General features: G+C 43.0%; 1 protein-coding gene across 4 annotated transcripts in view; it reads left to right on the top strand.

Annotated features, from left to right (window-relative positions):
- The window catches only part of LOC117257039 (semaphorin-3F-like), an 86,372-nt gene that overhangs the window by 46,631 nt on the left and 23,472 nt on the right, over window positions 1–16,269 (top strand). For 2 of the 4 annotated variants that reach the window (XM_033626884.2, XM_078172642.1), the window contains exons 3-7: window positions 8,023–8,183; window positions 8,545–8,607; window positions 9,090–9,209; window positions 12,222–12,311; window positions 14,036–14,129. In XM_033626884.2, coding sequence (XP_033482775.2) covers window positions 8,023–8,183; window positions 8,545–8,607; window positions 9,090–9,209; window positions 12,222–12,311; window positions 14,036–14,129 — 528 coding nt within the window. The remainder of the gene's footprint in view (window positions 1–8,022; window positions 8,184–8,544; window positions 8,608–9,089; window positions 9,210–12,221; window positions 12,312–14,035; window positions 14,130–16,269) is intronic. The other 2 variants (XM_033626886.2, XM_078172692.1) reach the window with 1 other exon arrangement.

The following is a 16,269-nucleotide window of genomic DNA, read 5'->3' as shown; positions in this document are numbered from 1 at the left end:
GCTTGGGCAAGATACTGAACCCCAAATTTCTCACAATAACTGTGCCATCAGTGTATGAGTGCGTATAAATGCTCTGATGAGCAGGTGGCACCTTGTATGGTAGTCTCGACCACCAGTGTATGGATGTGCCTGTGAATGGGTGAATGTGTGATAGAATTTGAGTGGTCGTTTAGACTAGAGTAGCGCCATATAAATGCGGTCCATTTACCATTTATATGTACATGTACATGTACATGCCAAAGGCCATGGAAAGGCCCTCAAGCTATTAGCATTGAAGTTGGTGCAGAGAATCAATGTTTCTAGACATAAACATTGGAGTTAGTTGCAAGGAGTAAATTTGACTTTGACAGTGAATGAGCTGGGATTGACTCCAGCCAACCATGATCCTACAAATGATGAGTGGATAAAGATAATGGAAGGATACAGCCTATCATTATTGAACTCAATAACCATCACTTAAAAAAAGAATTATGCTTATCAATAGTACAAATGCATTTGTTGCAGGAGAACTAAACCCCCACATTTGCTTTTGGCTAAATTCCCCTTGGCAATTTTTTTCAGAATTTTAAATGTATTATCGATAAATGGCTCTGCAAATGAATCAGCAGATTTTATTTGGGTATTTTATTTCTACAGGGAAGGTCATGCTGGTGTCAAACAGTCAAGTAAAAAGTACAATATTTCCTTCGGAACTTTTTTAAGGTAGATGAGTGTTATCATAAAGCAGGAAAAAAAGTAGGAATTCTCAAGTAAAGTACAAGAAACTTCAGTGTGCACTTAGCTGTACTCAAGTGCATTACTTCAGTGAAAGTAAACTTTCCACAACTGATTGTTGTCAATAGCACATGAGAGGAGCCTTAGGAGGTCTCACAACACGTTTGATCTGAAGCTGTCTACATAAGTTGGATTTGATGCTGACATTTTACCAGAATGTGCTTAGGATTCATCTTACTCAGCTCCCTGTTCTCAAACACCGGCGCAAACCTTTCTGGCTGCCAGAGAAGAGTGTTGAGTTGTGGGAACCGGCAGTGGGCTGTGTCAGCCAGCAGCACCTTGAGATGCTGGGAGAGAGGAAAGGATTGTCTCTGTTCAGCAGACTGAAGAGAGCGGACCTGATCGCCTCTCACATGTGGACTGAGAGCCCACTTCTGCGTAATCACTTTCTGTATACTACTACATGTGGACTACTTGTGTTCATGAGAGCCTGAAAATGAGGAAAATAATGAGAGTCTTAGAGGGTCTTATAAACTTACCTTTTCTGCATGTGTAAAAAAGGAGGTGAATGAGTAAAGGGAAGGACACTGAGTGCTGGGATCAGGTTCCCTCACCGGCTTACTTTCACCTCTAATAGAGCCATTGCCATTCCACAGGGGGAAGCGGTGCGTTCCTGAAACAAAGCCACCCCTGTGTGTGTATGTGCAGACCCCCCAGAGTGAGCCTAAACCGTAAACGCAGTAATGGGCTACTTGAAGAGTTTATCTGGCTCTAATAGACACACTTGTACACTGCTCCTGGCCTCTAAATCTCCAGGATAAGTCTGTGTGTACGGAAAATGCTGTCATGCCCTAATGTGGCTGACAAAGAGCACCGTAGTTCAGCCTCTTTGAGCGTTTCCTGTTCAAAATTGTAATCTTCTAGTGCAAGTATGTAGTTGTGTGTAAGTCGAATGTATCTGTGACTGGTTTAATAGATAAGGGATCTGTTTTGCTAATTTAACTTACCTGTTTTTGGTCATTTGAAACGTAGCCTTGGGCCAGCAACCTAATTCGCTATTATTGTAGCAAAGACATTTCTGCTATCTTCTGGAGATGACCACGCTTTTTATCCTTTCTGTGTAGGCACAACAAGAGCCACCCCTCTGCAGAATTCTTGATCTGGCACATAGCAGCACTGTCTCTCTGCATGTCTCAGTTGTTGCTGGGTGTTTGCCTGGCACCAGTCTCAGTCCAGAGACCTGCTGGTCTTGTTTTCACAGGCAGTCTGACCCTCAGAGCAGTCGACTGCCATTATACGTCCTCGATCTACATTTTTGGAGCTGTTGTCTGAGGCAAGGGATGACTTTTGGATTGAGCTGAGAAGAAGGCTGACAGAATAGGGAATGAAGTCCAATAGCTAGAATGACTTATTTTTATGGTATCAGAAGGTCCAATGGATTTATACTGAGTTAGTGATACTGATACTAATATAGTGCTTCATTTGATACCTTGTTTTTTTTTAACTTCATCTGATACCCATCATGTGAATGGAAGCATTCAGTTGCATAAAATGCCACCAGAAGCCACAGGCGTGTAGTGAAGCCATACTTATGGTGGCATCTTGGCACACTGAACTCCCAGCTAGAGCTACGTACAACAGTAAGTTGATAAATCAATTAGTTGATCCAAAGCAAAAATCACTAGCTTTTTTTATTTTTGTTTTAGTAGTAACATTTGCTGGTTCCATCTTCTGAAATGTGAGAATTTGCTGCTTTTCTTTGGAATTTATGATAATTTATGGTAAATGAAGAGGTCTTTGGGTTTTGGACTGTTGGTTGGACCAAAAAAGCATTTTGAACATGTTTTTTTGGGGGGGCTGTGGGAACTTCAAGGCTGTGATTTCATTTTTAAAATTATTTTTGACATCTTCTGAACTAAACAATTAATCAATTAATAATGATAATAATCAGAAGATTAAGTGATGATGAAAATAATCATGAATTTCAGCCTTACTGCCAGCTCCATCAGAAACACTGGATTTCACCACACCTCAGACTGTATAGGCTGTCACTGCTGCAGTAGTGGGTCAATTAAGCTGCATTAAATCACAGAAGGCATGTGCATTTTGGCTGTAAGCAAAACTATACAAATCTGCTTTTTTCCAGACCTGGGTACAAAAAGCATCAAATGCAGGTGCTGTTTGACTGGAGAAGTCTCAGCGTCCTTGTTTTGCCAGTGACTTAGTCAACTCTATGCCATATGTGCGTTAAAAGTGTAGGCAGAAGAAGATATGTTCCACAGCACTTCCACTCTGGGAACAGTCCGCATCTGTTACGCCGGAATTCCACTGGATGTGTGCCAGTTGTGGAACGGCTGCGCTGGTTATCTGCTGCGTGCTCCGCCGTCCGTCAACACCCACCGGCTGCGTTTGCTGTGCGGAGCGGTGCAGCTCATGAATTCACGCATAATCGCGTGATATAACAAGATGTAGTTTCTATAAACAGAACCACAAAACCAGAGGAGTAGTAGGAAGACATCTAGGTGCACCTCCATGATTAACATCTCCTCGCCCATGGTGTCAACAGGGTGAAATGACGTCTGAAAACCTCTGACCTGTTGACTTCAGGCCTGCCTCCACCCATTATGACATTTTCAAGGTGTAGTGCAGGGAAATATGATCTGCCGTGAACACTGTGTATTTTATTTTGAAAATTAACCGGATGTTTTATTTTGTTTCTGTGCACAACTTCCTGCCCCGCATGATCTGCTCTGTGCTGAATTGCTGCGTTGTGCTCCGGCGTCCGGCAAAAATAGAAGTCCTGCGTATCTGTTGCGGGGGGCTCTGGAGCGCCGCAGCTGTGACGGAGCTGGAACACAGCATAGCCGCAGCCGGTGGAAACACACACATTGACTAGAATTGAAACGTATCGGCTCCGCTGCCGTTCCAGAGCGCAGACGCAACCAACACGCACCTGGTGGAATTTGGGGGTTAGGGCTTCAGCGCAGCCAAAATATAAGATAAGTTGACTAGATCTAGCTCACAACAATGTTTATTGGTTTTGATGCTTGGACTAGGGCTGTAGGATTATGGCCAGAATGATAATCATGATTATTTGATTAATATAGCGGTGACAATTATTTCTTATGATTATTCGTTGTTTTTAAGGACAAAATATTTTTATCGCACTTTCACATTTAAATCAACACAGCACTGCTTTCGCTTCTATGTTGTGCTACAGTCCTGCTTTTTTTTTTGCATCAAAATAAGACTTAAAATAAGATTCGTCACCAGAATTAAGTGTGTCTCCTTTGGATACGTATCTGCTGCTGTTTTTGTTGTTGTTGTTGTTGTTGTTGTTGTTGTTTTTTACATCGGTCATGGTACCAACGTGCTGCAGGGTCACTGACATATCTGTCCTTGCTGTACAAAAATGGGGATTAATGGAAATGTTATGGTAACGTTATTCTTTTTGGCCTTCATGCATTCATTGTACTGTGGATTGTCAGGTTTTTTCAAGTGATTCAACAAATTAGTTGTCCTGCTATGCGGCACAGACACAAGTCTCATGCACTCTTTTGCATGTGATTTCTTTTCTCCTATGTCCAAAATACGTCTAAACAACAGATGATGAGGGAAGATATTGCTTTACCTGTCTGTGCTCACAACAATCAGGATAGTCTCTCATAGGTTGCTGCTGCAGGGTGCATGCATACAGTGGCAGTATGACAGCTCTATAAAAGTGGAGGCTGGCTTTAAAGGAAGTGCTTCATTTTAATAGCAGAGGAGATTTCTATGAGCGAAGCATGCGTTTTAAACATCAATATTGCAATCAGTCATGTTCATTTAATTATGGGTAGCCAAAGTCATGATCACAATTAATATTCAATTACTGTGAAGCCCTAGCTCAGACACAAAGAGACATTACAGTGCATCTGTGCAAGCTCGGAGAAAAACATATGACCCGCAGCTTTTACTGTAGTCATATGTCATCTTACCCTTTTAGCAACAGCCTTCTTGTTTTGTTAACTTTGAATGCCAAAATGCATTTACTGGAGCTGTACCTTGTATTATTTCCATGTGACTAATAAATGGTTGTTTGATTTAAAAAGATACATTGGAGCGGGGCTTTAAACACTTAAAGATACTTCAGCTCTGAGTCATCCCTTCATAATGAATGACCAAGAAAAGACTGCAGGGTTTGATTTCTGCAACAACACCATCATCTAATAGGCATAGCTCTCTGTGATGTCGTCTACTTTACAATTAGATATGGAGGATAAAAGATATTTTATTACAGTGTTGAGTTTTTGCTGTGACGTAGAGTTCGGACATGCTGTAGAGTACGCTCAGGCCGTACTATCTGTGCGATTTTGTCTGATTTTGAGATTAGATTACATATATGTGTGTTTCTGAATGTGCGGCTCCCTATAGGGTGTGTTGTTGCTATGCACTGTTCACATTCCCTCGTCAGCTGACAGATGGTCCCATCCAGCTACTCTCTGACAACAAACACACACTGAAGAGTTGCTGACAACCTGCTTCAGGAAGGGCTTCGCCTGGCCCTTGGAATGTGTGTGTGTGTGTGTGTGTGTTTGTGTGTGTGTGTACAATGCGTGCTTATCCGGTGTGTTTCACTCTATCCGCACACACACATAAACATAGCTAGAGTGTATGGGGACTCATCATTCAACTTAAGTCTCCAAGACAAATAATCACAGGGTCAGACCACATGTTGCATCTCCTCCGCCGTGGGCTCTGACAGCTGTCAATCACTCTGTAAACATTCCTTTGGTGGGCAAAGTTATTAAATCAAACTGTACAAATATAGCAAATCTAATGCTATTAATCTTTGCTTATTGACATAACCCAGTGTTAAATTTAGATCTGGCAGGAAAGGCCGGTAATATCAGATTCCATAGGGAGTCTGTTTAAAAAAGGTCTCTAGATGGTGTTTATTTTAAGGCCCAGTGGTGGACATGTTGATGGCTTTGCATGCGTCTGTGTCCAGACCTCTTCTGCAGAACCATCTAACAACCTCGCAGGAATGTCTGTCAGTAACTTCAAACATACCGAACATGACTGCACAAACAGAGCTTGCAAAAAGTATGCGGTTATTCATCAACTAACTGAAACATTTTCAAATCTTAAATCATTTATACAAGTCTAGTGTGTTGCTTTTAATGGTTGACACCCTGCATTGACTACATTTCACACTTCTGTCATTTTATGATACGCTGGCACACCTCTGTTCTGATATATCATTTTTTTAAACAGTCTAACAAAGCTAACTGTATCTGTCAGTTTATTCTTTGGTTTCCTATCACTGCATTTTTAGCTGCTAAATCAACATAAAAGAACTTAGGTTAACCTCAAAGTGCGATTCCCTGTTTCAGCTTTCTGTGGTCTGTTGGTTGTAGAATAAAGCTAAACAGTGAAACAGGACTTTCCTGCTGTTTAAGTGAAACCTCTGTGTTTGTCCAACAATATGTGAGGGCCACCCTCTAATGCCGCTCCCCTATAGATTGTGGAGGAGTGTGTTTGTCTATGGTGTGGCATGGGGCCTTTGCTGTCTTAGCAGTGGCCTCTCTGCCCTGCCTGTACGTGGTTGCTGAACCAAGACCAACATATCAAACAAACACTCCAACACAGAGCTATAGGAGGATTGGGTTACTGTAGACATGAGAGGACTAGTTGACTGCATTATGTTACCACAAGACGCACACTTCTCTGACCAGAGAGCTGTGTCCAACCAGAGATGGAGTAGTTTACGGCTGCATCCACACTAATATGTTTAGCTTTTTATAACACACAACTATAGCTGTGTTTATGCCTTGCGTACACATTACTCTGGCGTTCTCAAACCCCTAAAACAGAGAGCTCTGAAAACGCATTATAGTTTAGTTTAGTTTACTTTAGGAAACGATGACAAAGACACCCACGTTTCTTCCTGATTGGGTCTTATCAGTCACCACATGTCAAGTTGAAGCATCATAGCGAGGTCTACATACCTTTTTTGACTTTATCTGTCTTGTGTAGGTATTCCTTTCCCATTACCATGGCTTCCTCCAGCTATGGTTAATGCTCCCAGTATTGCTCTAAGGGCCCTGATATACCAAGCCGACAGTTGACCGTCGGTCAATGTTGGGCCGTTGCTAAACATCCGTTGCCCTAGTTTATGTGGTGAGACCCACACAGTTGGCAGTAGTCAGCTTTTTTTTGGCCGACAAGGACTACTGAACTACTGATTCAGCATGTTGATTGGTGTCGGAGCCAGCAGAGCCCATCCGTGATTAAAATTCCTCTGACTGTCAGTTTAGCTCAGTGCACAAGAGAAACGGAAATGAGGAAAGCAAACAAAGCATGTGAGATTGAAACAATAATGTAATACTTGGTAAAATTGTTTTTTTTTGAACCATTGAGCTCTTAAGCAGAAATTGGTTGCAATTGTGATATGGTTCACTAGTGCATGGTAAATATCCTTTTTCCTTTAACATTGGGCTGTGTTGAATCCATCCTGTTTCCTTTTGGATGACAGAATACAGACGACAGCAGCTTGCTGGTATGGAGAGTTATTTCCTCAAGGACATGTGCACATACGTATGTGCTTGTTGGCAGTTGGCTGTGGTCTTTGCGGTGTGCTCAAGTGCAACTTTTTGGACAAGATCAGGTGACATAAGGCAACGCAACAGTCAGCCTTCCTCGCCACTTTGATGTTGGTTTAGCATGTCTGGGCCTTAATATGTTGACGTATGTGCTTTGCAATGACCACCGATCTGTTTTCCGTCACTTGAACTGCTTTATTCTCATGTGCTACTTTTAGTAACAGTTTCACTTTTTCAGCGGTCCAGGCAAAGACATCTCTGGCCCTTCTTTTCGCCATCTCTGTCGTATTTTCTGTATCTAAGCAACCAACTGCAGAAAACATAATAGTATGGAAGTGGCCTAAAACCAAACTTATAATATCATCTTTCCCTGCTCGATATATGGTATGACTTTGTTGCAAAAATCATATCCATCTGTCAAACTACTGTGACTATTTTCTGACTGGAAGTCACAGACAGCCAGTGAATGATAAGAGACTTTCAAGATCCTCTGATCCACTCAGGCGGTATTAAGCCATCAACACAGTGTGACAGACACTCAGTAGCACTTGTCTCTAATGTGTGGGGTTAAGTTACAACAGTGTTGGTGGAAAACCATCAGATAACTCCACAAGGGTATGCAGGAGTGGCATGAGGAATGTGTCAGTTGTGCATGCATGTGTGTGTGAAAATGTGCATGTGCACCACAGCTGTCATTAACAAGCATATTTCTGTCTCTATACAGAGCTGAGATCCACCGGTACTGCTCATCACTTCGCCTACCTCCTAAACACATCCGACTACCGGATCCTCCGTATGGATGAGGACCATGACCGCATGTACGTTGGCAGCAAGGACCACATCCTGTCTCTGGACCTCCATGACATCAACAAGGACCCACATATCGTAAGACTATTTAATTCCCATGCCCGCGAACTCAGGCTTCTTAAATGGGCTGTTAAACGGCAATGAGGCAAACACCTTTACCTCAGCACTACAACAGCTCTCCCCAGGGCAAAATGTTCCCTTCTTTAGCCCCAGCAGCAGCCATTTTGGTTAGCTCACACTCTAGTTTTTGTTGAAGTGCACTTTTTCTGGTGCTGGGTCATTTAAACACTGTAATTGGGTTATGACAATCCCAACAGGACTAATATTAGCCTGGGTGGATATCCCTTTTGGAGTTTAAGCCCAAAAATCTCATAAATGCCAGTGATGTATAACAGGGTTGGATTGTACCTATAAAATGTCTTCTGTTCCCCCGTCGCAGATCCACTGGCCAGTGTCCGAACGAAGACGGATGGAGTGCCTTGTGAGCGGGAAAGACGCCAATGTAAGTATGCCTGTTGACAGCACTCGTAAGCTCAGCAGGGTTGTACGGCTGAGGTGATTTCCATCAACTTGATGGGCAAAAAAGAGAAAATAATGTCATTTTTCAAATGCAAAGCCTGAAAAGCATACAGCTCTGTCCATTGTGCACATTGGTATTAATGTGAGGAACCTGTAAAAATCACCTGTGAGGCTCGGAGTTGGCCCAGTAAAAGCGCTGGTTCCCTTCTGTCTAGCCAGGGAGACAGGAATGGATTGGAGCAGAGTCAATCTCACCATCCTCACACACCACAGCACCCCTGGCAGATAATTTGATAGGCTATGTTGTCCAAATAGAGAAGCACGGTATCACTGGTAAATATTTGGTCATTTGCATTTGAGCGTTCAGTAAATCCGCAGGAGGTGCACCAGTAAAATATGGCTGTGAATGGCTTTTCATTCAAATATTTATTACAGTTTAATTGACTCTGGTCTTTGTGTCCACAGGAGGAGTGTGCAAACTTCATCCGTCTGATCGAGCCATGGAACCGTACTCAGCTGTACGTCTGTGGGACAGGAGCTTACAATCCAGTCTGCACCTTTGTCAACCGTGGACGCAAACCTCAGGTTAGGATTAAAGACTTGGAAAATGTACAAGCCAAGAAGGTGATCTCTCGGTACATTAACTCAACAAGCATAAACAGCTTTCTCCACCTGCATCATGAATGGCATAGCTTGGCCTCTTCTCTTTTTTTCTTTTACCCCGGTTCTCCATCCACCTTACGCTAGGTTCCCTTTATGATTTCCCTCCATCATTAAGCCTGCTCGAGGTACCATGTCTCCGCGTCTGGCAAAGCAGCTAGCAAAGCTTTACCAGCACACAGCTGTCATCCCCAGTGAGCTGTTAAAGCTACTCTGTTTAGTCTCAGCCTTTAATGGGACCTCTTGAATTTCCTAAATCAAGCCAGGCATCACTACCTCGCGTTTAACACCTCACTCTTCCTTAAATATCACACTTGTTCCCTAATGATGACCAGGGGACTTTTTTAAAAGGGGATAAATAAAAAGTAAATTTCCCATTGGACTCTCCCTGGAGACATACAGTACTGTGCAGAGAAGTTGAAACAGCAAGTGCGGCTTGCATGAGTCCCTTGTTGCATACGGTTTCTACATGACCCTTTACTAATGAAGGGCTTCCATCCATTCACTCACCTATCCATCCACCCCTTCATGCATCCAGTCCACCCGCCAGCCTCCACCATGTGAGACATTGGGTAATTGGAAGTGGGAGCTCCCATTATGGGGTGCCAGTGGAATGTTCCAGTTCTAGTCCATTAATGAGAGGGCTGTTTTTTTCTCCGTCACATTGAGCAGACAGGTCTGAGTCGTCCCCCCGTGACCGACTTTCTCAGCTGGGCTGGGGAGTTACCTATGATTGCAAAAGCATGAAATGTTACACTTTACACAGACGCATGCACACACATACCCTGACACAATTTTTAATTGTTCAAAAATAAAACATCTACAGAGCTTTTAGAAAGGTGCAAAACAAAAGTATTGCTTTTCCTTAGTAGCTTAGTGGTTAGAGCAGACGTCCTATGTACAAAGGCACTGTCCTTGCTGCAGCAGCCATGGGTTTGATTCCAGCCTGTGGCCCTTTACTGCATGTCATCCCCTCTCTCTACCCCTTTCATGCTTGAGACTGTCCTGTCCAATAAAGAAAAAAATCCCCAAAGCAATGTTAAAAAAAACAAAATTGTGAATTAATCATTTAAAAAAAATCTGATGGGTCCAAAATTAGTGTTTAGTTTACCTCTGTGTAAGATGTGTAACATTTGATTACCACTTCTAACAAAGCCTGTGAGCCAGTATTGCTGTGTTGGTATCATTTATTATCTCAGTGTCATAAGCGATCAAGATTCTTAGTAGTGGCCACTTTGTGTGGAAAAAAAAAAGAAAAAATGGCTGAGTCTAACAATAAGCGCTTAGAGTCAGCTGAAGGAGTCTTACTTTCTTCTTGACCAGTAAAAGCTATGGTTTAAAACCTGGTGGTGGGCAGTGCTGCGAATGGTCGGCTCAATGTTTGCCTGGTTAGCATGAGCTAACGCAACAGCAGCCACTAAAATCCAAGCCATTCAAACTTTCCCAACAAACCCACACCAACACTGAAAAGGCTCGTCTCTCTCATTATTTTTTTAACTGTTAGGTCATGTTAGCTGTATGATGCTAATAGTTAGCTCTGTGATTGTGTGTGTGCGGGACAGGCAGACTTTCAACTGTCCCTGGTGCAGAGCTCACACTTCGGCAGCAGTAGTCTACTAGTGGAGGACTGTCTCCGGAGCTGCTCTCCTCCCAGTGAACAGTCAGTTCAACATCTGCCTGGTTAGCATGAGCTAACACAGCGGCAGCAGCTAACATCTGAAACTGAGCCACTGAACAGTCCTAACGAACTCATGTCGACACAGAAAAGGCTTGTCTTTGACGTTAAACCCGTTAATAACCCTTTAATAACATTAGCTATGTGATGCTAACAGTTAGCCCTGTTATTGTGCATGTACACGGTGAACAGACTCTCACCAACTGTCCCTGGCGCAGAGCTCACACTCCCACAGCAGTAGTCTTTTAGTGGGACTGCAAGGTCTCATGATGAATAGAGAGAGAGCAAGAGCATGGCAAGTCATGACAGTAACGTTACTATGGGCTGGCACCAGAACTCAGGGGAGTAAAAAGAAAAGGACTGTAGCCTGTTGATATAAAACAGCAAAAATGATGAGACATAAAACCAATAAGGGTGGAACTTTTTTTGTCATGGCACAGTATTACCCAAGGCTAGCTAATGGTAGCCATATCCTAAGATTAGGTCTATGTCACATGAATCTTGAAACATCCTAGCACAAAGTAACCTAAATCTAAAGCTATTATATAGCTACATGTTCCAAAATGAATTAATCAATCTAATAAGGAAGATTCACCATCTGACATGACTGAATCAGTCTGTCCACTCGACCATGAAATATCTACAGGTTGTAGGCTACAAGGAACTAGCAACCTCTTGTGCTTTGAGCAACAGCTGTGTGGTGATGCGAATGTAATGGAAGGGGGGAGAGAGAGTGTGACATCTAGTGCCTTATGTTTTAAACAGCACCTTCAGGGAAGCGTTCATGTCACTTTGAATTAAAGATCCAGAAAGACCATTTGATTACACCAATGCAGTGTATATTCTTTAGTTCTCCAGTGCTTTAAGTCGGAGTCTTGTAGCTTTTGTAAATGGTAATAGCCAAATGTTTTGCTTTGGCAAAGCTTTGAGAGGAATGTATGTAACATACTGTGAGAGCCTTTATTGACTCAACCACATGATTGGGAACCATCTGGTCAAATAAAGCAACACACATTCCCTGTGTAATGGTGCACACACACACGCACGCACGCACACACACACACACACACACACACACACACACAGTATTTTCCTTATACACTTACATTATATTAATTTCAGTAGTATTGGTTTGGGGACTTTTCTCACCGTGTCTTGAAGTCAGGACAGATTCAATAGATGCAAGTGGAGCTCAGGAGGGTCCTTGATCCTTCCTCATCAGTGGCGTAACATCCAGACTGTGTTGCTGTTTCCTGTTTTAGACATCCCTGTATCTGCAGATGGCCCAGGCCAGAGGAAGGGCTAGCCGCGCAGCTGAACCCAGCGCGGTGCACGACACACTTGGACTAAAGGTGCGATGTGGGCTCCTGTCTGCACCGCAGCCCTGCAAACCACCTGGGCTCGTGGTCACCAGCAGCACGCTCCCTCTGTTTTGTGACTGAGCACATTTTGTCAACCCCATCTTTAACCTGGCCATCACTTGTTCATCTCCGTAACATTTGGCATGCATCTTTTACAATCCGTGCACAATCTTAAAGTTTTGTCTAATGTGGAACTGCATTTAATGTCACCTCATTTTGTTTCACCCGTGTTTCACTCACATTTTCTTTGTGTAAGCCTCATTGTCTGAGCACCCTTTCATCTCCGTCATTCTCTATTTGTGCTTTGCATTTGTGCTAAATGTCATATTTTGCATGGAAGCTGGGTTATCAAGTGGAAATGGCTTCTCAGGCTGCTAAAGAATTCTGTTGCATTTTGCTAGGCTTAAATTCAATTAAAGAGGCTTTCACCGCTGTTCAGTGCATGGCATATTCATATTTTATTCAGCATATATTTAGCAGCGCCTATGAACAACAGATAACCGAATCATTCATCCGGCTTATCTGAGGCGATGCAGGATGTCCCACCCATCAGCCCTTCACCGCACCGAGCCCTCCACCTTCTGTAGGAATGTGGTGCAGTCTCTCCCACAGAGGCGGCGGGACTAGTCAGCATCTGACCCACTCCCACACTCTGTTAGCCCAGAGCAAACACCAGCCATCTGTAGCCAACTAGCTGTGAAGCAAAGGAAATAAAAAAGCCACATACTTGAACATGTCTCCACTGTTTGAGCTCTCCAAGCACTTTAAAACACAGAGAGGGACTCTTGTAGGACATAAAGGCTTTAGGTGAAGTGGGACACTTTGTAAATGTTGCAAGTTTTTCTAGTCATTTTTTTATCTGCTGCAACTTTTGTGAAGGGTCATATTTTACAGCGGGGTTGTAAAAACATGTTCAGGGTAGTTTCCCTCTGGTACACATAAATGTTTGTGACCTTTTTTTTTTTTTTTTTACACATCAACATCTGGCATGGCTGGGAGTGAGCTGCCAGCACCTCCTCATTTGCACGAGTGGTGATTTTAATCAAAGATGAGTAGGGAATTGCACAAGGGTGATCCAGTGAAGTGAGTTTGGCACAGTGCCGTATTCTCTGCCCTGCTTTAGCGCTGATGCACAATGACAGAGATGTCTCCATCTCTGCACCCGTTGGGAGTGAACAAATGGGGATTGGACATGCTCTGGTCTGTGAGGCGGGGCTGCAGGACATGTCATCACATGCCACCGATTCATTTCCCCCCACTCTCATACGCAAATTCCTGCCAATCACCTCTCAGTGCTTGCGTGCAGGGATGCCACGAGCAGTGAGCATCAGTCATCCAGCCTCCATCCCAGGTTTGTTTTCACTGTGCTGGATTACAGGTGTCAGCAGTAGGCCTGCACAGCCACAGGCACCGAGAAGCTGAGAGATATTTGGCATGCAGCTTATTATGTCGAGAGAAGCAGCCCACGACACATTGTTTTCCATAGTAAAGTGGCATAGAGGTGGATTAGAAATTCCTTGCTTTCCCCGCATGTATTTTTCTGTATGAACGCACGCTCATTATTCTAATACTTCATCCCCCATCAGGCCGTGTAGGTCCCACAGGAGTCAGTGGGAGCACATTCTCTGCCTCATTTTCCCTACACAAGGGAATCACAGTGACAAGATGAAGAGCACTGAATTTATTGCTGTCTCTCTATGATTTTTCCATTCTAGGAAGAAATCTTCCATTTGGAGCCGGGTAAAGTGGAATCTGGGAAAGGAAAGTGCTCCTACGACCCGAAGCTCAACAGCGTGTCAGCTTTGATCAGTGAGTATCATCTGGGTTTGGTCACATGAGGGCGTAGGCACGGGCACAGTCAGGCCCAGTGGTCTTTATAGCAACGGCAGTGTCATCCCATATGGATTCTTCATCTTTTGTCTCCTGTTTCTTTATATGGCCATCCCTCCGCTCACAATTTATGTTTATGGCAATGTTTTTTAACAGAAAATATTTATCGTCTGCCATTGAAGAGGAAGTCAAGAAGTCAGGCCGAGTGTCCTTTACATTCTGTGTCTCTTTCCCACAGTGAGCTGCTGGGTTTAATCAGCCTAATCATTGTATGCTCGAGAATATTTCCTTGTTAGGGTAGAGATGGACTCAATAATATGTGCCTATTAATATGTGAACCTCTCACTGGGGAATTAGTGGTCTCCAATCAAAACACTAAGGACATGTTGGGAAAGCTATTTAGTGCTTTTATCACCATTTGAAAAGTAAAATGATCTTTATTCCCATATGAACCAGGGCTCACACAGTCTTACTTCCCACTGAGCCTGAAGTAGCCTATTTGAAGTCCAGTCACCAGAAGAAAATGTACATTTCTGCAAACCACAAATACGTCACATTTGCACATCTCATATGTCTCACACCAGTGTTTCTAAAGTATCGTAGTATATGAACTGACTTTGTCATTGGGAGGTGGAGGGGATGGCAGATGGCATGACACATAGGTGAGACCTTTGCAAAGCTGTAGACCACTGTTTCAGACCAACAAACAACAAAGCCAGTTGTGTTTTAATTAGTTTCCAGTTACTTTTTAAGTGTCAAATAAGGTTGTTTTGTTGCTGTTTTTCCAACAAGGATACTGCATTTTCTGCTGGGATAGTGCTACGAAAAGCCTATGTTTGTTTTTTACCGAGACATTGCTGCATTGCCTGCTGGAATAGTGCCCCTAAAACCTTTTTTTTTAAGCCAAAACATGACCTTTCCTAACTATAACCAGATGTTTTTTGTGCCCTAACCTAACCATGAAATTCACCACAGCATTTTTGAAACGTAAACAAATTTTATGTTTCAAAAATGTTTCAATGTATTGATTAAATAAGAACATACAAATGTAACAAATCTGTGGTTTGCGGACATGTACAACGCCAATTTTTTTTCTGCCAATTTGGTTGGTATTTGCATGTTTTAGTCAAACAATAGATATAATGAATAAATACTGTACATTAATTAAATAATTAATTAATCATTTACAGAATAAGTGCCAAGGAGTATTGAAGCAGCTCTGGAGACTTATGGTGGTCCAACACCTTACAAAGTCATTGGACCAAAAAATTGAAAACAAATGACATCTACTGGTCATCTAATTTTCTGAAGTGAAGAAGTGTACCCCACTTTTAAATTTGCTGTCTATCTGTGCTGTTACAGTAAATTCACATGTACCAAGGCTTATCATCTTAGCTTATCATCTGTTGTAGCATTCATGAAGGCAGTGTCCTCTGTCCCTTTACCCAAGGTCATGCAGTCAGGTCGAGATCACACAGTTGCCACCAGTGAAAGGCGATCTTCTGTCTGTGGGGTGAGACAGCAGGTGTAAATCACTTGCACTACTTTCCCACATTAGCACAGTGCCAGCTGACCAGTATGGAACCAGTACTGTCATCCAAGATGGATTTATCTCCCACTTCCACCAGTTAGCATCATACAAGGGACACTGTAGTTAGTGTTGGTAAGGATTAAGAACCTTGCACCACAACAACAGATTTACCATTGCCCACTGGCTGCTCCACTCTCCACCACATTAGACATCCCGTCATCCGCGGACATTTTAATGATATATCATCAATCTCCATATAGCGCTGATGAGGACCATGACATTGGATATAGTGGTGGTAGGACAGTGTTTTTTGTTTCCTCTGCTCTACCTCCTGCTGTCTGCTCACTCCATCTCCAAGAGCTCTGACAGTCACACCTGCTCTCCAGTGGGGCCCTTACAGCAGCTGGAGGACCAACACCTTTCCTTCCTGTGGCTTAACAAGGCTGTTGTATACATTTGTCAGTCTGCACACATGGATGTGCTCATACTTAATGTCTTTATGGCGTGCATGCGAAGGCTGTTTTAGAAAGTTTGGGCAATGTTTTCGGTAATGCTTCATTTTATGTGTCCCTTAACTTCTCAGTGGTT

The sequence above is a fragment of the Epinephelus lanceolatus genome, chromosome 1 (assembly GCF_041903045.1).
Source record: "Epinephelus lanceolatus isolate andai-2023 chromosome 1, ASM4190304v1, whole genome shotgun sequence".
In the NCBI taxonomy this organism is placed as follows: domain Eukaryota; kingdom Metazoa; phylum Chordata; class Actinopteri; order Perciformes; family Serranidae; genus Epinephelus; species Epinephelus lanceolatus.
This window is presented reverse-complemented; position numbering and strand designations above follow the sequence as displayed.